The sequence below is a fragment of the Trachurus trachurus genome (assembly GCF_905171665.1).
Source record: "Trachurus trachurus genome assembly, chromosome: 10".
Classification (NCBI taxonomy): domain Eukaryota; kingdom Metazoa; phylum Chordata; class Actinopteri; order Carangiformes; family Carangidae; genus Trachurus; species Trachurus trachurus.
In genome coordinates, this window is record NC_139894.1 from 11,973,823 (window position 1) to 11,999,825 (window position 26,003).

A 26,003-nucleotide genomic window follows, 5' to 3' on the forward strand; every position below is an offset into this window, starting at 1 on the left:
GTGCAGTGTCTTGAAAACTAGAGCAGGTTTTAAAAATGCAAACAAACTTAGAGCTAATCAAAATGCAGGACATTGTCTCAATGTGTGATGTGGGGACAAGGGATGAAATTGCTGTGCAGTCCTGCACAAAGTGGGACACCTGGTCACAACTGGTGTTTGATACTTTTTACAGCTACTCTCTGAGTTTTAGTGACAAAATAACCATGATACTACAATTGCAATTGTTACAGTGATTGGTTAGCTCAGTGAGGCCAAATAGGCGTGATTGAGCAACACTTATTTTGGAGGTGTTGCACTGAGAGCAGCAGGTTTGTAGATCTGTATGTGCAAGGCCCTCATGACATACACGCATGATTGGCTTCGTATATCCTTTTAGCTAAACTGTAATGTCCGAGTGCAGGATTAGCTGATCCACTTTAACACCAGATCACCATGAGTATACCTGTAGAGCTTTTGTGTGAAAGAAAATTACATTAGATTACAACATCATAAAAAGACATGTTTCTATGTCTTTTATGTGTATGCTGTGGAGTGCTTTGATTGTTTAATGCTTTGTTGTCTTGGAGAGGCAGAAGACAAATTTCCACTACGGTGGACAATAAAGTCTTTCTATTCTATTCTATTCTATTCTAAAAGAATAATGATTCACAATTAAATAGTAAACACAGTTTCTCTACAGAGAGGAGGGTGTGAGTGAATGAGCAGCAGGTTGTTTCAGAACAGGTAATCACGAGTGCTCAGTATATTACCGTCAAAGAAGTTCCCATGATGTTCAGTCACGTGCATGTTTACTCATCTTCATTGCTTTTTGCAGAGACAATAACAAGCAGTATTGTGTAATTTTTCTAAATATCCAGCTATGATTAATGCTCAATCAGTGCTCACTCAGCAGAGAGGGCTGTTGCTCATGGGTGTGCACCTCTGTTTGACTTCCATCAAAGCAGGATTGGTTAATATTAACTACACTTATCAGCTCATAAAGCTGAACTGCCCAGCGTTGTCACTGTCGCGATACATTTCTCACCACCACACCTTACTTGTGTGTGTCTACAATGAGCCAGTTAGCACCTGTCAGCATTCCCTGTTTGATAAGTGTCTACATCCCCTCTGTGAAATAGCTTATTACATATTTTAATCATGGCGAAGCTCTGGTTCTTGGTCTACCTGTGGAGTGTTTGCTACTTTAAAGTTTCAGCTTTTAACCTAGACACTGGGAATGTGCTGCGGAGGAGTGGGGATCCAGGAAGCTTGTTTGGTTTTTCTGTTGCCTTTCACCGGCAGCTGAGTCCAACCAGAAAGACACTGTGAGTAGAAATGAGCTATACTCGATTTAAATGTAAGTAAATTCAGTAGGATTCTGTATCTGTCTCACTGTTTGAGGTATTTGCCTTCAGATTACTGGTTGGAGCTCCACGATCGAAACACCTCAACCAGGTGAATGTTACAGGTGTCGTTTACCGGTGTGATCTGACCACAACATCCGAGCGCTGTCAGCCCATTGAGTTTGATAATGAAGGTTTGTTTGCTTATTCTAACTGAAATCACATGCGTTATCTTGGTATGTTTAAAGCCATACATTCATATCATGAGTAAATTACATACTCCACTACTGAAACTTCAAGGTACTTTATTTGTTTTCAGTCATTTAATGCTCTTGTACCATTTTACTCAACTACAATTCAGAGGAAAATATCACCCTTTAGGCTATTTTATTTTGATATTTATCTGTTTCTTGTCAAATTAAGACTTTACCTATAACACAATTTGTGGTAAAATTGTCATCATAGATTAAATCACCGGCTCCCATACTTTTGGTTTTATTTTCTCTTCTAGTTTATAATGTCTGAGCCACAGAGGTTCAAACAATTAATCCACATTTCATGCTGCATAATTTAGTCATTTTTATTTTTTCGTCGCATTCATCACCCTTCAGATTTATTTTGTGACACATCGACTGGGACCCTCTGGATCAAACTTTAGGCTATATAAAGTAGGCTACTTAAAACTGGTTGACATGCTGCTTATAGACTAATGTATCAGTATTAACTATGTTATAACCTACATATATAATGACACCAAGCAAAAGGTGCATTTTACAGCTGTACTTTGATACTTTAAAGACGTTTGTCCAAATATGTGCATTTTTCTCAAGTAGTTGTTTGAAAGCAGGTTTATTTTAATTATTGTAATTTTACTATAATTACATATTGGAGACACACAGTGAACTCAGCTTGTTTATTTCACTAGCGTTCCTCGACAGTAAAGGCGTAGACGGCCAGTGGATGGGAATCAGTGTGACGAGCCAAGGCCCTGGTCAAAATGTGATGGTAAGTGAAACACTCCACATTGAAAGGACAAATGCAGATTAGAATGAAATGATTGACAGATTTTGTGATTTTTTTTTGTGTTTCATCCCCTTCCCCTGAAGACTTGCGCTCATCGGTACAAGCGGTGGAGCCCGCGTCCGAGCAGCAGTGACCCTCAACTGGTGCTGACGGGTCAGTGCTACCTCCTAGGAGATGACCTGAAGGTGGGGAATGAACAAAGGTCGTGGAGAAGGGTAGTTTGTGATTCTGACCACCTCGGCAGACGTCACAATGACCACGAGTGGTTTGGATACTGCCAACAAGGCCACGGAGCGTCTTTTGCAAAGGACAACAGATCCCTGGTGTTCGGAGCACCTGGGGCTTACCAGTGGAAAGGTAGAAATAACACTTACAGCGATATAGATCGGGTGTTTTCTGCAGAACTTTTTTAAATTTCACCATCTTGTATTTCATTTTGCGATGTGCTTACAGGGATTGTGCGACTGGAGGACTTGGACAACCAGGACATCGACAACTTGGATGAAGACCCACGTGAAACTGGGGACATCGACCTGTTCAACCCAAAGCTCATTCCTCTCAAGGACAACAGCTACCTGGGTCAGTTTCTAGTCTAGTCAGAGTTGATTATGGTATTTAAAGTTGCACTTTTCTTCATAAATCTAATGATTAATGAATCATTGTAAAGTTGATGAGCTTTATTGTGATTTCAGCCAAATTCAGAAGAAGAACATAAAACTAACTTAATTTCTTTGCTGTCCAGGTTTCTCCACTGACTCTGGCATGGCCCTGGTCAGGAAGGGTGAGCTGACGATCGTATCAGGAGCGCCTCGAGGGAACTACAGCGGCCAGGTGGCGTTTCTGAAGAAGGATCCTGTGGCAAAGAGAAGTTTGTCTGTGGAGGTTGTACTCTCCGGTCCAGGCCTGGCCTCCTCCTTCGGCTACGACGTGGCAGTGGTAGATTTAAATGGTGATGGGTAGGTTTTACATAAGAACTGTCTACATAAGTTCAGGTAGCCTATTTTATGGCACTCTGTAGACTGTCAAAGAAAATCTTGTTTCTTGAATAATATCTTCATATTTGACATCATGGCCTTTAATTAGCACCAATATGACCATCGTAGGATTTTTTTTGGGAGATCCTTTGTAAATAGTAAAGGTAAATGGACCTGCACTTATTAGCTTAAATGGACTTGCACTTTTCTAGTCCCTCAAAGCACTTTGCACTGTTTTTGTCGCATCCACCCTTTCGTAAACACATTCATACACCTCTGTTTGCAGACAGGCTTTTTGGGGGCTAATCAATCACACACATTCATACATCCGGTGATACATCGGAGGGCAAGTGTGGGTTCAGTGTCTTGCCCAGGGACACTCTGACAAGGTTATATATATATTGAAAATATATACTATATAACACTGACATCTTTAGGTTAGTGAAATTTAGCTCAGATCCAGATGATAATCCAGATGTGTCAGTGAAAATGTTCAGCTTCGGTGGAAGTATGTGCTCAACTAAGTGCCATTCCGGTTTCTATACACAGTAACACAATCTACAAGACAAAACCTTTAGTAAATAGTTTAATAGCTCATTACTCAAGTGCTGTGCCAAAACAAACATAGCTCCCTGTTTCTGTCATGTTACTGCAGGTGGGAGGACCTTGCTGTAGGAGCACCACAGTTCTTTGACCAAAATGGTACGGTTGGAGGAGCCGTCTACGTCTACATCAACAACAAGGGAAAAAACTGGAAGGATGTTGTCCCAACGCAGCTTCTTGGACACAGAGACTCGATGTTCGGCCTTGCAGTGGAAAATATAGGAGATATCAATCAAGACGGCTATGGAGGTTGTGTCATTTTAATGTTAAATATATGAGGGGCTTATTCGAAAGTAATGTAAATTCTTTGTGTCTGGTAATTACACAACAACAAAATCATAAGTGTTGCCAAGTAGGAAAACTTGACTGTTTATAATTTGATTGATAAGAGAAAGAAAGCTCTTAGCAATGATGCAAGTTCATACCACACAAATGCTACATATTCTACATTTGTAATGCAGTTATATGTGACAGTTGAGGTTCTTGTCTCTTTGCCTCCAATTGATCATGCGCCCTGGCTACTTGGCCAAGGGGATGTCCTATGGGTGACTGGCAAGCGTGCATGACTATTACCCAGGAGGTGTGGGTTCAATCCCCACCTGGGCCCTCTTCACCTTGCCACATATAGTTAAATCCAAACTTCTGCATCCAAAAGAGACTCAACTGCAAACAAACTTTTAGCATTTTGGGACCAGTGATTAAGTGCTAAACTGCAATTTTTGTTGTCATCACACTAAATGTTGTTCTTTGCTGACAGACATTGCTGTGGGGGCGCCATACGATGGTGATGGCCGGGTATATATCTACTGTGGCTCATCAAATGGTATCCACCAAAAGCCAGCACAGGTGAGGTTTGTCGGGTTCGTCTGTCACAATTTAAATTTTGTTTAAAATATGTGAAAGAACAGATCTGATATTCTGTCTTCTTTATAGGTACTAACATCTGGATCTGACAAAATGAAACTGTTTGGATATTCTCTGTCCGGCAACTTGGATGTGGACGATAATCAGTATCCTGATTTGGCTGTGGGATCCCTCTCCGATTCAGTTTTTGTTTACAGGTAATTTCACAAAATGAAATGCTCTCATATTAAGTGTTCAAGTTAAACATTGCCCAGAAGAGACTCACAGATGTTTATTGTTTATTTGCTTTGTTTTATCATTTTGCTCACCGTTTACATGTTTTGGTTTGTTTTTCATGTCTTTTCCTAGGCGTTTTTTCACAATTTGTACTTGCTTATTGAGTTTTGAAATAATATACAGCTTTTTTAATTAAATCTTAAGTCTAAGTTTCATGGTGCTTTATCAGACCTAGAAGATGATTAAATGTTTTTTTTTTTCAAGTTTCATTGAGTTTCAGTTCCTTTGTTGCTTTTTACAACTGTTTTACTATCTCAGATCCCAAACCAAGTCATTTATGAAGCCCTGTCCTTCCTTTGTTGCCTCTCTTGCAGAGCAAGGCCAGTGGTCAGTGTCAGCATCTCTCTGGTGACACCGAAAGAAATAGACATCACAAAGGAAGAGTGTGATAAAAGCACATGGTAGGGTCAACTCTAACACTATGACATTGTGTAATTGCAGGCTTTTTGGCTTCTGACCCTGACGTCCATTTGCACACATTTCTGTCAAGTGTTTTTGCAGCTCAGGCATGTTTCACCTATACAGCACATCGAGCATCATTCAACCCCAAACTGAGTAAGTTTCCTAATTGTCAGTTCACGTCTCTTTTTGCTATACTGTAGGCCTAGTCTACGTTTTTTTGCATTTTGAAGCTTTCTGTATATGCATATGATATATGGTATGCTTTAGATCCTTGGAGAGTTATATTGGCAGTAACAGTAGTAGCAACTGCTGCACAAGTTAGTAGCAGCAGTAGGAATGGTGTTTGGGAACGTAACTTGTTTATAACAGCAGTTGTGGTAATAATCAGTCTTTCATGTTTCCTCTGTAGTGCTCAACTACACCTTTGAGGCTGACGCTGACAAGAGGAAAGCCGGGCTTCCTCCCAGAATCGACTTTCGTGGTTTGACTCATGGGAAACTGGAGCTGTCAGGACAAGGAAGGAAAATCTGCACTGACGCTGAGCTCCGACTTCTGGTACTGTCTCAATAATAATGAGTAAAAGTAATGAATCCTGGTGCTGCGTATGTTGTGTCACTGTTATTGGGACACCCGAGAAAAAAGTGTCCATTAAGTGAACCCATTAAACATCAAGCAGCACATATTAAACCAAAATAAATCTCTTCTGTTCCAGCGTGATATCATAGATAAGCTGTCCAGAATCCCAATCTCTGTCTCAATGTCTCTGTCGGGTGCGACAAGTGGGGCAGGTCCTGTCCTCAACCTCTACCAAAACGACACCAGTGTCTCAGAGGTACACCAATGTGTGTGTGTCCATTTGTTAGTGTTTGTCAATTTAACTCTTTTAGAAATATGTCTGTTTGTGTTGGAGACCAGACCAAGCTATGTTTGTTTTTTTTAAGTTATAATCCACATAGTCTAAATAGATAATTCCTGCTCTGTTGTGTTTCACAGATCATCCTAATAAACAAGGGCTGTGGCAGTGACAACATTTGCCAAAGTAATCTAGAGTTACAGCACAAGTTCTGCTCCAGAAAAACACAAAGTGATGTTTGCACATCACTGGCCAGGTAAGGCAAACAAGGTAAACCAACAGTAACCAGACAAACAGAGCAACATAAATGACAGTTACCTCAGCATCCGCTCTCATCCTGGGTTTTGTCTCTAGAGAAGATGGTGTAGCAGTCATCACTCCCTCTACGGAAGACGTCGCCTTAGAGATCACGGTGACCAACAGAAACGGAGACGATGCTCACCAGAGTCACATAATCATCACGCTCCCTGAAACTCTTCATTACTCCTCTATGGTCCACAACACAGCAGCAGTGAGTATATAAAAATGACAAATGTGTAACAAGGGCTGTCTATCAAAAAATTAGATGACTGTCTATAATAATCACAATTAATCACAATTTTTTGTTTATTAAAAATGTACCTTAAAATATATTTTCAAGTATTTGATAATTGGAAAATATGTCTTTTTTTTTTAGTATGATACATTCACCAAAACAATGATAAATACTGACAGATTCCCTGAAAGACCAAAATAACTTCGACAGATCTAGTGAAAACTTTTTTATTTTGTGTGGTTGCTGTCAGCCTACATGAGTTTTCTTTTTTTTTTCTTTGTCCATTAAAGAATAAATTCATTATTTAATATATATATATATTCAAAATAATAATAATTGGGGATGACCAAGCTATTACAAAATAAAAACTACAATGAGGGGGAATGGTGGTTTACGTACAGGGGGTGTATGGAGTGCATCAGGTAATGTATCAAAAATACAGGACTTTTTTTTTTTGACACAATTCCCTAAACATTTTCTCTATTTTTTTCCAGTACAGTTAAATTATTTTGTTAATTCTTTGTTTATATTTCTTTCTTTATTTGTATATTGATACATGTGCATGCACCATATGTTTATTTGTATCCACAGGAAACACAATTGACTTGTACAAGCAATAAAAATGGAACATTTATAGACTGTGAACTGGGAAATCCCTTAAAAAGAGATGCTGAAGTGAGTATCAGACATCACTTTACCTCATGTTTATATCATCACCTGAACACTCTGTTATGAGACTTTTTCGTTCCCTTTAGGTTACGTTTTATGTGATGCTCACAACGTCCAGAATCTCGCTGAGTACAAAAAACGTCAATGTGACCATGCAACTTCAAACGTGAGTGGAGTGTGGAGATTGGTGGATAAAACTGGCACAAGTTATTGCTGACTGCACATGATTATGAATAATCACAATTTGTTATTTGATTTATGTAGGACAAGTGTGCAGACCATACAACCAGTTGAGGCATTAGCCAGAGTGGTTTTTGAGCTGGAGATGCAAATATATGGGTAGGTACTGACTGTAAGTAATGCTTCTGATCGATAGATGAGAATGTCAAATATAGTACAGTATATAATAAATTGTTTGTTGGGTTGCTTCTTAGACAAGCCAAACCTTCCCAAGTGTCACTTGGTGAAACCTTGATTGGTGAAAGTGCCATAAAATCAGTGGATGAAATCGGAACGCCGGTTCAATATGAATTCAGGGTGAGAGGCACCACGACAGCTAAAAAAAAACAACTAAAATTTCTTTTCCACACAAGACAATTGATGAAAACTAATCAATTAATATTTTTTAAGATTATGAGTCTGGGCAGATCATTGAAATCTTTCGCCAACGCCTCACTGAACATCTACTGGCCAAAGGAGAATTCAGTGGGAAAATGGCTCCTGTACCTGACTCAGATCACCAGTGAAGGTGAACAGTCGGTCTCCTGCTCGCCTGTACATGAAATCAATCCACTTAAACACATGAAGGTAATAAAACACGTCTGCACCTTTAGTTTTATTGTTGTAATTAGACATAACGCCCTGTAACATGATAATGTTTTATGTGAAGGGTTGGCATGGCTCCTCGAGGAAAAGGCGTGAAGCTGAATATGAACCCCTTTCCACTGACGGATTTCTGTCATTTCTCCCATCGAGACGAAAATACAAAACATTGGTAAGGTTTTAATCAATCAGAGACCCACAGGTGACAAAAGCTGAAGTGAATATGTTAGAAGTTGAATGTGACCCTCTGCCTGTTGCTCTCTCCTCCTCAGACCTGTTCAGATGGACTGAAGTGCGTGGAGATACGCTGCCCTCTGCTGGGCTTGGACAGTACTGCTAGGGTGGTTCTGCACACACGACTGTGGAACACCACTTTTACTGAGGTTACACAATTTGGATTTATGTGTGTGTGTGTGTGTTTTGTTGTTGGCTGCAACCTGTTCATCATTATTACTCAGAGCTACAAAACATGAGACCACTCACTCATTTATTTTGTTTCTCCCGTTTAGGATTACAGCTCTTTAAATTATCTTAACATTGTTGTGGATGCTGCCCTCAGTTTAGACAACTCTCCAGAGAATATTGGACTTAAACCAGAGAGGCCTGTGACCAAGGTAAAGCATGAGCATTGCAGACTTTTTATCTATTTATTTTACATTTTTCCTCCCAATTGGGTTCAGACAATGCATGAAATTAAATGACTTCACATTTAACCAAAAGAAGATGTTGTTAAAGGGATAGTTCACCCTAGAATGATATTTCGCTCATTATCTACTCACCCTCATGTTGACTAAGGGCTGGAAGAATTATCAGAGTCCACCGTCCCTTCTCTGAGTTACAGGGGGTCTCGGCGTAGCAGTGCATTTCAATGCAACGGTTGCAAAGGGACACCAGAGCTCTTCGTAAAAAAACACACACAAAAAAACATCCAAATACCTCCATGATGCTCGTATGTAATGTCCGTCTTGTGCTGAAGCCCCAAATTGCGTAATTGTCCCGAAAAAATTAAATAAGTCCACATTCCAAGCATGTTTGTAGCATTAGCTCCTAGTGTTTGTTGTCCGGTCTTCCGCTGCCAGCGCGCATGCGCAAGGTTCGCACTGATACTGACCGACTGAGACTCGAGTCGGTCTCAGTATCAGTGCGAACCTTGCGCAACCGTTGCATTGAAATGCACTGCTACGCCAAGACCCCCTGTAACTCAGAGAAGGGACGGTGGATTCTGATAATTCTTCCAGCCCTTAGTCAACATGAGGGTGAGTAGATATTGAGCGAAATATCATTCTAGGGTGAACTATCCCTTTAATGTGCTTTAAAATATCCGCAGGTAAGACTGACAGTGTTTTTTGAGAAAAAGACCAAAACCCTCAACAAAGTGGCCTGGTGGATCATCCTCTTAACAGTCATAGCTTTGCTCCTGATATTGGCAGTCTTCGGCTACTTCATGTGGAAGGTAACAAATTCACTTATCTGACACAGCTCTGTTTCTTTCTTTTTTTTTGTTTTTAAGTACCGTATTTTTTTGGGCATCTTTTACCTTTATTTGACAGTATAGTTGAGAGAAACAGGAAGGGCTGCCTGATGCGGGATTCCAACCAGGGCCGACTGCAGTGAGGACTGTAGCCTCTGCATATGGAGGGCCTGCTCAACCCACTGCTCCACTCTGCGCCCCCGTAGCTCTGTTTCTTTGTTGACTGTGCAAAAGTAACTGGTAAAATAGTTCTGCTATATTCCACATATGCAAAGATTTAATAGAGCCTGATAATGCTACATAGCCAGCATTGACATTAAGAGCTCAGTCTGTCTAAATGTTATGAAATCAGCATCAAACGTCTGAGCCAAACGTTCAGTGGCAAAGAAAACTTGCAAATACCCCCTTTAATTATTGTCGTTTTTTGTTTTTGTTTTTATGTAACAATGGGTTTTCTTCAAAGAGATAATTTGTAGATGTGATTTTTATCTGAGACTTTTCATTATGAATTTCTTTACATGCCACAGCATGAACTGATCATCCTTTATTTTCTATCCTTGCCAGCATGAATATCTCAACTGTCTCCCACACAAGAAGCTTTCAGATGATAAAGATCCAGAAAGTTCTGCTCTAAAAGGCTAAAAGAAGAAACCAAGGGCGCCCTGATACTTCAGTGGTTTGACACAGCTGAGATCACAAGATGTGGAGGGTCTGATTCTGGCTACTATTAAAACTGCTACATTATGGTGATAATTGATGATATGTAGACGCATACTTAATACAGAACTGTTTGTTAGGTTTGTTTGTTTTTTACTATTGTGCATTTTAACTCATTGCAAAGGTAATACTTGAAATATGGATCCTTTTTTTACTGATAGCTTTTGGAAGAACGACAAAATAAAGAGCTGAAAAAGAAACAAGAGACATGTTCTTTCAATTTTTTTAATGAAGCAGAAAATATCACTCGTTTGATTCCAAAAAAAAATTGTTACGACAACATGAAAAAAAGTCGTGTTATACTTTCACAATGAAAGAATGAATGTGCGAGTAGTGGCTAATGGATGAGAGGTAAAAACAAAAAAATGATTTTCCTGAAATTCAATGGAAATATTGCAGCCACCACATCCTCATCTGACTGCTGATCATCGAAAGCACATACAATTACAATACTGTTGCCTTTGAAATACAGTGAAACACTTTTTTTTTCATTTGTTGTTGTGCAACATAATACTGTGTTTGTGGTGAAGTCTTGAACGTGGTCCCTACTGTCTTGAAAGAGTTTCATTCCAAAATAAGACATTAACTTTTGATTGCTGGTCAGTAATATTTCATTGATTATTTACAAAGGAGTGCCTTTTTTGATCATGGTATCCTCATAATGAGTAATAAAATACTCCTTTTTCTGACAGAAATGGACATGATTCAGAATGAAACCCTTCTCTTGCTATGTTTTGTATTTGTACAGGTGCAATAGCCCATTTGACTGTAAGTGAACGTCTGTTACAACCAACTGGATTCCTCAGTTTCCTCATTCAAAGGAAAAGTGTCCTTTTACAGCATCAATACATTCTTCTTTCTCCATCTGCTTTTCATTTGGGATCCTATCAATTGTATTTCAATTTTAAAAAATGTTTTACATTTTACGAAAAAGGCTTAATTTAAAAAATATTGGAATCCTCCAATATTGGAACTGCAGCCAACTCGCTTAGCTAAGAGTGAAGACTCAAAACAGGGAGGAAGCTGCTCATCTATCCACAGGTAAGATCATTAACTAACACATTCTACCTTATTTTAGATATTTAGAAATGTCTTTGTTTGAAATGCACAAAAAAAGTGTAAAAACTGATTTTCAAGTTTTTGCACAGATTAAAAAAAACTAAAAAGTTAATTTAGTTTGTTAATTTAAAAAAGGTGCTGGTAGGAATTTCCCCCCATTTTGAGCCTTTATACTAAGCTAACCAGTTGTTGGCAGTGGCTTCGTTTTTAGCATACATCATACTTTTCGCCAATTTGCCAAAATGTCAAATTATTACTTCATCCTCGTTTTCCTTGCTGTACATGGATGACCGACTCCCCATAACCTTATTTTATCATCCCTATGAAAAATCTTTGATTTTATCTTTGTTAAAACACATTCAGCATAAGAAAATTAGGAACCACTGTCCACTCTCACTTCTTGACGGCATTTGTCTCCGAGTCCACATTCAGTCTAATTTCGCGTCACATCAAGAGCTCACTCACTGCGTCATCTGTTGTTGCTTTTAGGAAAAATAAGTAGAAAATCACACTATGAAACATCCCAACATCTCAGCATAATCTCAGAATCATCAATTGTAACCAGGACACATAACAAACAATACAACCACCATACAAACAGACACACGCACACATTCATACATGTTGCTCCTAAACAATCTCTGGTTAGGACCAAAACAAAAAAAAGGATAAATTTCACATAATTTAAGTCGTAACTGATCAAATAAAAGATGACTTTTTGTTGTTTTTTTCCTTTACCAGAAAAGGTTAGGTACAAACAATTCTTTTAAAAGAAAAAACAAAACTCATAATAAGAAAAATGAAATATAATATTACAAATAAATTAAAAACATCAATATATTACATTAATTAACCTCTTGTCATCACAAGCAACCCAAATTAAAGTGAGCTTTTAGGTACATTCAAAATAAGCCCCATTTGGTTTCAAGAGTCATCCTGACTTTTTAAGTTCCCAAATCCCCAAATTATGGAGGTTCAATCAAAAAAAAAAAATTTAATCAAATCTGACTACTTCCATGAGATGGAAAAAACCCTAAATGAACCACACCCAGACTGAAATCAAATCAATTACATTAATCGGCTTAATTTCATGAGAATGGCAGCACATTAACGCACTCAGATCGTATCAGCTGCTCACTGAAACAACACAGTAATTAACTGGCACAGCTAATCTCCATCTCACAGAGCACCAAACCATGAGACCATCGGCTCCCTCGCCCAAACACGTGGCTGGTTCATTTTCTGCTGCAATTACTTCTCTCTTTCTCAAAGATGCTCCAGCATCAAGAATCCAATACAAAAAAGGGCAGTAGCTATTAATTAAGTTGTGTTGGTCGTCATCAATGCCTGATAATACCTCCTTTGAGGCTTGTGCAGTAGGAAAAATATTCACTTACTTTATTTTGTGCTGTAAACAGGTTCCTGATTATTGCTAAATTAGCCTGTTTTTTTTTGTTTTTTTTCTGCTGGTGTAACCAAATGGAATGATATTTCTTCTTTTCTTCATAATGTGCTTAAGACTTGAGCAAGACAGAAACCCTCCACCTCCAGACTGTAATAACCAGCTATCTCCACATGGGGGCAACAGTAACCATGAAAGGCAAAGACAACAAAGACACCAGGGAGAAGCTGAGCCCGGTGGAGGCTGATCGATCCCGTCCGTGGCCGTTGTTTCTGTTCCACTTGGACCCGTTTCTGTCTCGGGCTCGTGGTGGCTTTGCGGGGTTGGAGACGGGGTTACGGGGGGGTTTGTAGGGGGGAGAGTAAGGCCCATAGCCCGGCCAATCATCATTGTACCTCTCACCGTGATCTCCACCCCCTGAGCCACTGCCTTCCTCACCTGGAACAAGGGAGAAGGGGTTTGATTGATTGATTTATTCGGATCCCCATTAGCTATGGCAATGCCAAGGCTATACAACATATTTACAATGTATCAATGCAATTTATGTCCCATACAATACAATCCATGTTCAAATACAACATAAAACACAAAAAATATACACAGACAATACAAGATAGCTCCCTAGGTCAGTAGTGGTACATAGTTACAAATCATAATGTCAATACATGTCTACATATATTATATATATTGGTCACACAATTAGAACTCAAGTTTCAATAACCCCACTGATGTTACATCCAGTGCCATCGAAACTCAGTCTCAAAATCAGATTTGACAGAATTAAAGCAGATTTGACAGTATCCCATTTTGGTTGAGACTGACTTATGAAAATGCTACGATTACATCCAACTATAGGATTTAAATTCTACTGACATTGCTCCAAATCCTAATAATCGAAATCATGTACTAATAAATGATCATATACTATCCACAGATACAGCTATATTGACCATCAGGAACACTCACTGTCCATGAAGTCCATGTCTTGTCCGCTCTGAGCGTGTCTCAGCTTGTTGGTCACCACCCTCAGCTCCATGATCAGCTGTCTGGTCCGAACATCGGGCCGGGCGATGTCCACCTCGACCTCGGGGTTGTTGATCTGGCTGACCAGCCCGTCGCCCGTCACGTCCGGCAGGTACCTGAGCGAGGGACACAAACAGGTATTCATGTATGAAAACAACACACAAAGCTGGCTGAGCAGTGGTCTGGATTAAAAACCAAATTAATGAGTATCCACAAGTGCACATAGTATGTTTGTGCAGTAACCATCTTCACTGCAATAATTGGCCGTGTTGTTCATGAGGGGGAACGACTCACCATCTGCCATTCAACTGCAGTGATGTGAACATCCTTGACAAATTTATGTGTTTTTGTGAATCAACACAGAGTTCTTGAATTGCAGGTGCATGTTCGTGTCAAACTGCTGATTTGTCCAACAATTTCTTTGTGACCAATTTCTTACAAAGTAATAATTACTCACTGCTGCACAATAAACTGAGGCAGGGATCATGGTGCACATTTGCTCCTGCTAAACAGAGGCATGTTAACACTGTCACAGTATCTACTGTAGTATCTATTATCATGCACTGGATGTTTATGCATACACACAAAAACAGAAATGTGATTATATCTGAGCAACCACTACTATGAGAGTTGAATTTCAGTAATTGTAACCTGGTTGGTACCTGATAAACTGCACCGGATTTTCTGAAAACAATATGAAGGGAATGAAAAAACTATATCTTTACTACTAATTTATACAATCATATGTACTCTAAACCCTTAATAATAGTAGTAAAACCCTTAATAGCAGCGGCTCCAGCTCTACCAGTCTGGCTGCAGTCCCAGTTTGTGACTGAAGCTGCCGAGGTGGGTGTACTTCTACATAAAACCGCTGCCTAATGCAGCCTGAACATCTTAGACACAAAGTCATCCATTATGCAGACTTGTTTTTCCTACCTGTGAACCTGTTTCAAAACACACACACACACACACACACACACACACAAGCACACACTCTCTCTCTCTCTAAATCAGCCTGGATACACGCTGTTCAACTGCATCCGTGGACATAAAAGTAAGCAGACCCACACAGTGAGCATGTGGGTGACTGGTGGTGGCAAAATTAAAACAAACTCACTTCCATCTGTTGCATCCTGCCACCTCTGTACCATCACTCACTCACTCACTCCTCCGCCTCTGTCGGACCCCTCCCTCCCTCCCTACCTCCCTCCCTCGCTCCACTCCTCCCCTCTGATCTTGCTCACCTCCCCCGGGTCTGCCCATTCCAGCAGCGGTCCTCATTAGTGACGTCGGCAGCCATCTTCTCATCGTTGCAGATGGTGTGTGGGAGGGACACCCAGAAGCCCCGCATGGGCCGCAGTCGCTCCTTCAGCTCGGTAACCTGCGCGGAGGAGGCGGAAAGAAAACTGCTTATGAGTCAGACCTGGTTTTAAAAGTCTCCTTGTTTGGTATGGCTGGCCGAGGGAAGCATATGGAAGCCGCAGTGCTGACGTTGGACAAAGTCAGAAAACTTGACCTGACACTGCCTCTGGGTCAGCTCTTAAACCAAATGTCTTTTATGTTGTATAAATTGATGTACAGTAAATAACTGCTGCCCCTGCCCTCTCTCCTCTGCACTTGGTTTTATTTATATTCTCGTGCTTCTGTCTTGCCCAGATCACTGTGTGGTCACATCGATGCTGTCTGGGCTCTCTCTATTATTAGCTGCTTGTATCAGGCTTATTTTACTCTCGGTGCACTGACTGAATACTAATGCAGGCACAATACAAATACATCTCGTATTATTATTTACAGGTTCGACATTAATATAGTTAATCACACTCAACCCAGAAATTTGACCTGAACAAAATCAAAACATTTCTACTCTCTAGAAAATTTGAACTTCAACGGCCCTTTTTTCTTTTCTTGTAAAGTTGCTGAAGACAAATTCACAGATAATCGTGTGTGCAGGAACAAACCACCAGATAATTATCACCTGACTACAGATGTAGTACAGTAGTACTACAGATCTTGCCCACGCTTTAATTTTGTGGTTCTGCTCTAATCTGCCTTGTTTCCAGACACATCAGCTGTGATAAACTTGCTGTAGCTCATTTACATCAGAAAGTATCCTGACACAAGCACTGTGTTGCAGAGTTAATTATAAACGGATAAAAACGACCTTGCACATCAATCAATTCTCAATAACCCACTCAATCTTTTATTTTATATAACTTATTTGTCTCATTTACAAAAGTACTCAGACGTCTGCTGTGAACTGTAATTGCTGCTGAGGGAGCCTTTAGAAAAGAAAAAGTCTGAATACTTTCTGAACCCACTGTAGCTGCTGAAGAGCCAGATATTTCCCTTCGGAGTTAAATTGGAGAGGAGGAAAAGTGCATATTGAACTTAACTTTGCCACAGGGCCAGAAAGCTTTGGATCAATGCTAACATTGGTCTGTATTAAATGGATGTACAAATAGACACATACAAAGTCAACACAACAACTTTAAAAAGCAATTATATTCCAGTGTTGTGTTGGTTTTCTGTCTTTTTTAGGGTAGTTACTCAATCTTGCTAAGTCTGTGCATGCGTCTTCCTCACCAGACGATCCAGGTTGGTTCCTGCAGCAGTGGTGGGTTTCTCCTCGGGGCTGTAGGTGCGGAAAGGCCTCCTGTTTCCTCCCGACTCTTTCGGAGAGCGTTTAGACCGACCTGGAGTAGGCCTGGGATTCCCACAGCCCTGGAACACCTGAGGTAAACAAAAGAGCAAAAGCAACACCAGTGTGAACAGCGGTGTTAACACAAGCATTTTTACAATCCTGTGTATCCTGACTTTAATAATGAATTCTTCCCTGTTATGTAACAATATAATGAAATATCCAGCTTCAGATGATCCTGACATCTTCTCAGAGCGAGTCGGCAAAGAAGTTGTTGCTCAAGGGGCCTGACTTTAATTTAACGTTACTATGATGGTGGTAAATGAAAGCTGGGAGAGGAGCTTTATGAGTCAGTGTCTACCCTAAGAAATAAACTGATGTGAACTGAAACTAGCAACATATATAAAAGGATTCTCTACAGGCTTCAAGAATCACGCTCCGTTAATAAAAAAACAGCAAACACAGAACACACACTGAGCTGTAAAAGAGAGAGATCCCGTTTATTACAGCACAACCGCCACAAAACCAGAGCTTCTCTGTTTCCATTGAGATGTTGTATGTGTGTCTCTCTGGTGGATTAGCTCCTGGGATGGCTGCCATGTTTTAATCATATCGTCAGGCTGTCGTGCTCTTCGTGTATAATTCCTGACTTTTTTTTGGTTTTTTACACTGCGTGTTATCTCATTAAGAAGATTAAAATCAGAATTATAAATAATCAATATAGCTTTGATTTGCAAGAGTGGTATTTTGAAAATGCTGGATGATGATTTTCAGGCAGGCACAAAAGGTTCAGTAAATAAAGACTTTCTATTGAAGGACAGCCAAATTGAAAATTCAAGGAAAGCAATTTTTCCCTTCTGCTTGTGCCCTGGTTCTTACCTTAGTGGAAATGGTGACACTGTTTTCCTGCATGTGCATGATGGCCTCTGACACTTTCACAGAGATGGAGTCGGCTGCAAGCTCCATATTGAATGGGCCCTCCAACTTCTCTGAAACCTGGTACAGCGCATCTGAAAGAGGCGCGAGGAGGAGACAGAAATAGAGACGGCAGGGTGATGAACTCTGCTACGACCACATTCATCCAACTCCTCACTGTCAGGGTTATACAAGCGAAAGAAAACTCTGTTGGTGGCGCTCTGTAGAACCTGATAAACATCGAGACAATGGTTCCCTGTGTCTGGAATCACTCACTGGTTCACCAGCTGAAGAGATTTGATTAACATCTGTTTATGGGGCGTTCAGGGAGATCAGGAAGCAAGCCAACATTTTATGCAGAGAGAGGGAGAAAGGGATGGTGGTTGGAGAAAGGAGTGCATGAGGGTAAAATGGGTTGGAGTGCAGGAGACATGGATGGAGCGATGAAAGGTGTGCGGAAGAAGTGCACATGAAAAGAAAGAAAATGCAGGGAATGTGTGGGTTTGATGAAAGGGGAAAGGAAACACAGGAAGACAGATCAAGTGAGAAGGAGCGGAGAAGCATGAATGATTAATGGAGGAGGAATTCATTAGGGGAAAAGGAAGTGGAAAGTAAATGAGTGACAGAGGGGCAATAAAAGGATTCTACTTTTAGGTATGCTCAATTTAATAATGATAATAATTCAGAGTGCAGTTAAATGTCATTTAGGTCATAACATATTTTCTCTTAAGGATCTAAAAATCAATGAAAGCAAAAGCACTGGAGCACTTTGAAGAACATAATATACCTGATACCAAAAGAAATGTCATCCACCTGACTCTAAATCTAAATTAAAAACATACTATTGTATATTCATGCTACTCTCACCCACCAATGAAATTGTTCCATTCGGTGTCCAGGTCGGCCTGATTGGCTAAGCAGCCCTTCATCACGTTAAGGCACAGGGAGTGGCAGGGCCGCAGGGAGGGCATGCCCCGACACAGCGGGCAGTACCACTGACGCATCAGGCCACGCACACACTCCGAGTCTGCAGTCAGCTGAAACACAAAGCAGTGGGCGTTACAGCACAGGGAATAAATAACAGAGCACAACATTATACATATAAATATTACCGTACTGCAGAAGGGAACTTCATTTAGAAGTAAACTGCTGTTTGACAACCTTGGTTGAAAATTTTATAAATTGTGCAGCTTTCTCTTTTTTTTGCTTTCAAGGTTCAATTTGAGATTTTAGGCACCAAAAATTACCCTTAACCTCTTTTATAAGTGCTCTCTAATTAAAAATGAACATTATTACACGCTATTGCAGCAGCAGAAAAACAGAATTTATACATTTCATTTACACAGAAATGTCATTCTGGATTGAACCTATTAATATGAGTACAATGTAGCTCTGATGAAGTGCAGAAAAAAACATACACACTGAATAGAACCAGTTACCTTTGTTGCTTTGTTAACAATATCCCGACCAGTAGCCAAACCTTGCGACAGTGCTCTGGCAGCAATGAAAGCCCTGGACACCTGAATGTGAAACCACAGAGAACAGAGTAAAGATCAACGTCAATGGAAGTCCAGCTCTACTGGAAGGTATATACTGAGGTAATGTGTTTTTTTGATGGTGTCTACATCAACACTGTTGTTATCTCATCAGATGAATACGAACTTGTACGCGCAGTTTGCGGGGCACATCTCCGAACGGCTGCAGCTGTTCAGCGTGTTTGCTGACACACTCCAGGTAGTCCTCGCTGAACTGATACTGGGGGTTGACCAGAGAGAAGACCCGCTCCACCAGTCTGGACCAGAAGTCTGACAGAACCTCCGCCAGACTTACGCTGCCCCCTGTGGACAAAAGAGCGACTGTGAGCAACAATAACTATAAAATCTTATTAGGGGGGCATTTCAGCAGAGTGGGTGTACAGGACTTTTCATCTAAACCACATATGCATATACAAAAACACCAAGTTAAAGCTGAAACTAAAAAGTCAGTCCTTATCTAGTCACTGCTTTGTCAGTTTATGCTATTTTGATTAAAAACGACACAATATTACAATGATAACAATAATAAGTCTTTATAGTTGCATTATTTTTTTTTCCTCTTGTAAATGTGGTTTGTTGTTTGTCCGTCTGTACATTTAACAACTGGTAGACAGATCCTGAATATGCGATTCTCCAATCTGTAGTCTACTATACAGCCTCAAATTAGCCGTCCATGCTGTTTGGCAGACAAAGACAGGTTGACTAAGCAGCAACAGCCTGCACATAAGACTTGCCAGCGAGCGGCTGTCATTGCCAAAACAGAGCGATCCGGAGCAGAAATAGAAACAGTCTGGCGTCCGTGGGATTCCAGCTCTCCCTCTTTTTTTCTTTTTTTTTTTGGTTTCTCCAGTTTGGCATTTCAGCATTTCAGTTCTCTTATACTGACAATGCAACAAGGAATCATCACAGCTGTATCTGTGACTGCACTATCAGATCTTTAAAAATGTGTGTCTACATTTATTCATTCAGATTCATGTAGTGCAGCAGTAAAAAAAAAAAAAAAAAAAAAAAAAAGAAGAAGTTGGTTGATGCAATATAGAGGATGTTTATTCCATCATAATAATTCAGAGTGTGTTTGGTGAGAGTTGAGGTAAACATATTTGTCCATTATTTAACTTAAATGTCCTTGTTTCGTTGTTTTCACATTTTGCCTTTATTTGACATTTCAGAGTGAAGATGGATGGAAAATACGGCGAGAGAGCAGAAGAGAGAAGTGAATTGAGGACATGTATAAAAAAAAAAGAAAAAAAGAAAAGAAAAAACATTTAAATAAAAGAGGGACCACTTCTGGTAATGTGGACACTAGAAATTGCACAGTATAGACCACAAAACAACCAGGATGCCCCTAATTTTATGACTTATGCAGCAAATCCAACCCAAAACCCAAACCTAATAATTTAAGGCTCTTCTGGCCCCAAGGTGGATTAGGCCAGTGAACTAACCAGAATAATATCTGCGCAGCTCCACAAACAGCTCCTGGAAGACATGTGCGTTCTGGGTGAAGAGACGACCGTAGGTCTTTGTGAACATCTGGTTCATGGACTTCTCTGACAGGTCTATGAGCTCTCTGAAGAATTCTGTAGAGAAAAGAGACAGAAAAGGCAGATTTCAAATGAGTCTTTCACCCACCTTCTCATCTTATCTCAGCCAGGTTTCTATGTAAGCACTCAGTCACCCTCTATCCCCCTCCCCTCTCAGATTAACAGCTCACAGGGACAGTTACATCAGATTGCACACTCCGGTAAATGAGTATAACAACATGTACTTTATTTAAATCCATCTTATAGGCTCATATGCAGTCTCCCACTCCTTCGGCGCTTTTAAATGATTCATCACATGCATTATATAAAAGGAGGGATGAGGAGGGAAAAAAAGGTCTTAGCAGTCCACAGCAGGTAGGAGGAGGAAGTGTACATTCAGCTCTGTGCTGTGGCTGCTACAGACCTGCAGCCATACATACACAAAGTGAGACAATGTGGATTAAATTAGTGCTCGAAGCATCCACTCCGAGAATTGCTTAAAAGAGCTCTCTGCTTATTTTACACATTAAGGTGAGTTCACCGTCCAAGGAGATTCATACTGTGATGGCTAGTCAAAAAAAACCTGATTGTGTCATAGTGAGGTCATCAGGATTATCTCAGCTTCGGGGCTTTTTTAACAAAGCCTGTGATTACAAAAAACTGGAGGTGTGGAGAATATAAAATGTAGGGAGTTAAGGTCTAAATAAAGACGTAATTAAGTGGCATGGGAAATGTAGGATGCAGTGCTTCAGCAGTTTAGGAGACTAGTGTTAGGATATCTCAGCCTCTGCTGCTTTCACTGTGACCCTAATTTTTGTTATCCGTCCCTTGTGAGTCCCCACACTGCATGAAACTATAAAAAAAAAAAGCTGTTGCAGTCTGGAATATTCCTTTAATGTCAGCAGTTCTCATGCAATTGATTAAACATAGATATGAATCATACTAGGGTCTCTGCAATATGTATGCAGTGCAGCGCTTTTAGCTGCCAAAGTCAATTTTGTTGCACAGATATCTGACCATCTGAGAGAAACTGTGCAGTGCGAGATCTTAAATAAGTTTTTTAATCAGCTGTCACTCATGGCTGCAGAAACTTGGGAGATAGAGGGAGGGAGAGCTGCAGACAAGCTGAGTGCAGTTTCCTTTCCATCATGTGGCTTCAAGGGGAAGAGGAGAGGAGGTTGTGATCCCATTAAATATAATAACTGGACACAATTCTCACCGTCAAATCTGCGGTGTCTCTGGGTGAAAGTGGTCAAGAGGAACTGGCTGTTGTCTTCAACGGCTCTGAGGAAGTCCCGATCGCTCTGCAGGGCCAGCGTCTCCTCCATCTGACTGGAGCAGCAGGTGTAGTCCTGAGGACAGAGCCGCAGGTGCTCACCTGGAAAAATAAAACCAGGCCAGCAGAGAAAGAAAGGTCAGGGCTGAACACAAACTTGGATTTATTACGTGGATACATTTGGTTATTTTGGTTTAACCATATACTATATAATGATATTGTTTAATGTTGAATCTGCATGAAAACACTTTGTGCTGTTTCCACATTAAATGGTGCTGTAGGGCAACACATAAGTTCATTATTGATACCTGAACAATTAACAGAGATCTGCTCTCCATTATGTCAGTGGGTTCATTCCCAGATCTAAACAGATGTTTCTAGTGAAAGAGTCAATTCCTCCACTTATCAGTCTTTTTTGTGACCATAGGGAAATCTCACCAAAGATAAGCTTTTGATAGAAAATTGTAATTTCCCTGCATGAATTATTCAGCTTCAATCTGTCTTTCTTTGTCTGCTCAGGTTGGGTCTTTGATATGTCAGAGGTAATGAAATGCAAATGACAACCAGGAGGGGGAAATAGCACAGAGCATTCAAAATTTGGTACAGGTTTAAAATTCTTTGTCTCTAAAATTTTTTACATCCAACACGAATATTATGGCAATTAATGCAGTGGAAAGTCTCAGTCCCAACTCCACCCTCGCTGATGTTCCTCACTGTCTCTTTTGTTCTCTCTGTGTGTCTCACTATTAGCCCTCTCTCATCCCTCTATTTCCATTTCTAAACTGCCTCGCTTCATCCTTTGCTCTCCCAGCCATCTGCTCCCCTGGCCCACGGGACAGTGAGCCAAGACTCAGGCAGTGATAGCCCAACACACACACACACAGACACACACACGCACACACACACACACACACACACACACACACACAGAAAATCAATCAATATTGCAGTTTTCTCACACACACACACACACACACACACACACACACACACACACACACACACACACACACACACACACACACACACACACACACACACACACACACACACACACACACACACACACACACACACACACACACACACACACACACACACACACACACACACACACAGCTGAATTGCCTCAGAGTAAATTATCTGAATTAACATACATTTGACTCATAAATATTACTCTTTATAGTGAAAGTGCCAGGCCTGAACACACACACACACACACGTGCACACACATACGTGCACACACATAGACACACACAGCACCATTGCTTTTTACATGCTAAACCTCCCAGAAGTAGGTTACAGCCACTCAAGTGACTCCATCATTTGCTCACATGGTCAGACATTCATATTTTAACAAATTTTCCGCCTACAGTGTACTCTACTGTCTCCTCCTCTCCTCTCCTCTCCTCCATCCCACCCCCACATCCCCTCATCACCACAACTTCAAAATATCCCAAATCCAACTGTTTGTAATCCACATTATATCTTTTCATTCGGCAGATAAGATTATCACCAGTGAGCAGAGCCTATGGGTATATACAGGGATTTAGCAGTGGGCCAGTAGGCAAAGACTAATTAGGGGCGAGGTTCTTTGTTGCACCGGTGTTGGCAATTTGCTCATCCCCTTAATCATCCTATTTAAACAGCACAGAGGGGAGGAGGGGGCGGGTGTAATTTGTTTTAAACCACCCTGCATCGTTTCTCTGGAGGAAAACTCACCATGATATTCCTACAGCGTGTCTCTGGTGCTTATTAGCGAGTTTTGAGCTAACCTGCACTTTCTAAAATCACTTTGGTGGAGTGTCTGAGGCTTTTTTTTTCTGCTTAAATATAGTTATAATATCACTATAATGCTTTGTGGTGCTGGCCAGAGGATGTATGGTGACCTTAGTGAGCATAATTATGTATGAGTCCAAGCCCAGACAAACTAGAGCATGCATGTGCCCACACCTCTGCTGCGACATGCATAGTAGCCTATATTTTGATGTAAACTTGACTTAAATTGACATTTTTTTTTTAGAAAAACAAAGTCACAAAAACCGTCTGGTGTGTTTTTGTCCCAACCGCAGACCGGGGTGCAAGAGTCTTACCGGAGATTTGAGTCAGCGGAGCGGTGTCTGTGCCGTACCCCTTCTCCGCGTACACCTGCCGGCTGTCGGCGCAGCTCCTCCCCGCAGCAGCCACGGGGCTCCGGATCCCCGACAGCGCAGCCACCGCGCAGAGCAGCACCAGCAGCGGGCACCTGGGGAAAGATATCCGGGTATCCATCCTCCTCACCGCAGGACTCAGAGACGCACACACCAAGAGGATGGGATGGGGTTTATACAGTCTACAAACAGGGTGCAGCAGCTTATAAATGATTGAATGAATGAATGGCTGGTTTGGATTGGACGCAAAAGTAAAAGACAGTAGGTGTCCCAGATCCGTCAGTCTTTAAAAACAGTCATTATTTCCTCGGTAAGTGCAATGAACGGACGCATCCGGACTGGGTTTTGTACATCACACAACACCCACACCCGTTTCCATCCACCGAGTCCAGTTAATTTGTGCGTCCGGCTGGGAGATCCGCTGTTGTGCGTAAAGTGAAACGGGTGAGTGTGAGTGGGGCACTCCCGATCCTCCTCAGCATCTTCAACAAACTCGTCAAACTCCCAGGAGTTAGACCGGAAACACCGGAAATTCAGTTCGTTTCAAAATAAAAACCAGAGACAGTTTGGGAAAAGCCAAGTTGAAGCCATATCTGTCAGGGTAGAATATTGTCCAGAATGAATTTTAAAAGGTGTGTGCTCAATTTGTTGTTAATACAATATACAGTGTATTTTAAAAAAAAAAAAGTAAATTGGCCTTAATCCTGTGTGTTTTCCAAGTTTTCCCCTACTGTTATAGTTTTATAAAAATAACATTTAAGGTAATCCCCAGTCATTGTATTTTCTAGAAGAGCAACTTTCAGATAAAGCCGTCCCCATTACAGTTAGTTTGCATCATTCTCATACTGTATATGAAATGCATAAAATGGACAGATTTATTTACATAAATCAGGTTTAATCCTATTGAGGGATTATCCTGTGCATTGATGGGTTACTGAATGGCCTACAGGCCTGCAGAGGGTCAATGGGTAGCTAGCTATAGAGGGGCTCCAGTTTGAAATAACTCATTTTTTCTTGTTTTGTTTAATAAGTCAATCAGATGAAGCATGACATCAAAAGAGAGCCAGAAATCGACAATAAGGCACAAAATGACTACAGATGGATGGGAACTACCCAAATAATAACCATCAATACATAACTACGGATTATTTGGCTACCCAAATAATAACCATAGGCTATATACAGTAGTTGTTCTGCATGTCTTTCATTGCTAATGTGGGTATTGTGAAGAAAGGGCAATAGCTGTTTTATTTTGAAGTATCGGACCAGAAGTAGTGTGTTTCACCCTGGCTGGTTTGACTCCGGTCAGAGCCCATCAAACACAGAACAATGGACCGTGCCGAGGGCCGACGGAGGAGAGAGAGGAGAGGAGCCTGCTGTGGCGGGGCGGGGAGCAGCTGAGCCAAACACCTCAGGGTCCTAAACACTGGACAGACAGACACAGAGCAGACAGACAGAGAGATTACACACGGATACAGTATTATATATATGACAGTAGATACAGAAATTTATAGAAGAAATGTCCATACCGTGGCCCTGGCAATTACATGCCGGTACCTCACACTTGTGCCCTATTTCTGAGTAGTTTAAATATGTATCGTAAAGCACCAATGATAATCGAGTGATTCTCTGGATGGACCAATCAGCTTCTGACTTGATGAGGGGGCCGGCCAATCAGCATCCAAGAAAACTGCGCAATACTTTCCCGCGCCGTAACGCCGACCCGTCGTCGACAATGACAAGGGAGAAAAAAATAAAATAACGCTAAACCGACAAAACTTATCAAGAAAGGAACAATACCGACCAGTAACTGTGCTATCAGGTGGTAAAATTATGTAAATACGTGACCGGACACGGTTAACGTTATCTTAAAAGTAGTTTTGTTGTAGCGATCGTATGCTAATGCTATGCTAATTTGGTCATGTTTGAATTTTTTTTTATATCTGTCAAACCT

The 26,003-nt window shown here is 40.8% G+C and overlaps 2 protein-coding genes across 2 annotated transcripts; one reads left to right on the forward strand and one right to left on the reverse strand.

The window, feature by feature from the left end:
• Positions 1–1,137: 1,137 nt before the first annotated feature.
• On the forward strand, positions 1,138–11,288 carry LOC310992974 (integrin alpha-6-like; the record flags this gene model as incomplete). Its single annotated transcript, XM_083981201.1, has 24 exons — positions 1,138–1,304; positions 1,395–1,516; positions 2,248–2,327; positions 2,429–2,702; positions 2,799–2,924; positions 3,088–3,301; positions 3,975–4,171; positions 4,680–4,768; positions 4,856–4,983; positions 5,377–5,463; positions 5,553–5,617; positions 5,874–6,019; positions 6,177–6,296; positions 6,458–6,573; positions 6,672–6,828; positions 7,444–7,527; positions 7,608–7,687; positions 7,956–8,058; positions 8,152–8,328; positions 8,411–8,515; positions 8,616–8,726; positions 8,853–8,957; positions 9,671–9,796; positions 11,280–11,288. 24 exons carry the CDS (start codon positions 1,138–1,140, stop codon positions 11,286–11,288), a joined length of 2,988 nt encoding a protein of 995 aa, XP_083837327.1.
• A 1,867-nt stretch (positions 11,289–13,155) lies between these two features.
• Positions 13,156–24,170, reverse strand: gpc2 (glypican 2; the record flags this gene model as incomplete). The annotated part of the gene is made up of 11 exons (XM_083980875.1): positions 13,156–13,430; positions 13,959–14,131; positions 15,260–15,396; positions 16,599–16,745; positions 17,533–17,663; positions 18,440–18,605; positions 19,008–19,088; positions 19,231–19,406; positions 20,546–20,680; positions 21,843–22,001; positions 23,993–24,170. 11 exons carry the CDS (start codon positions 24,168–24,170, stop codon positions 13,156–13,158), a joined length of 1,758 nt encoding a protein of 585 aa, XP_083837001.1.
• Between the last annotated feature and the right edge of the window lie 1,833 nt (positions 24,171–26,003).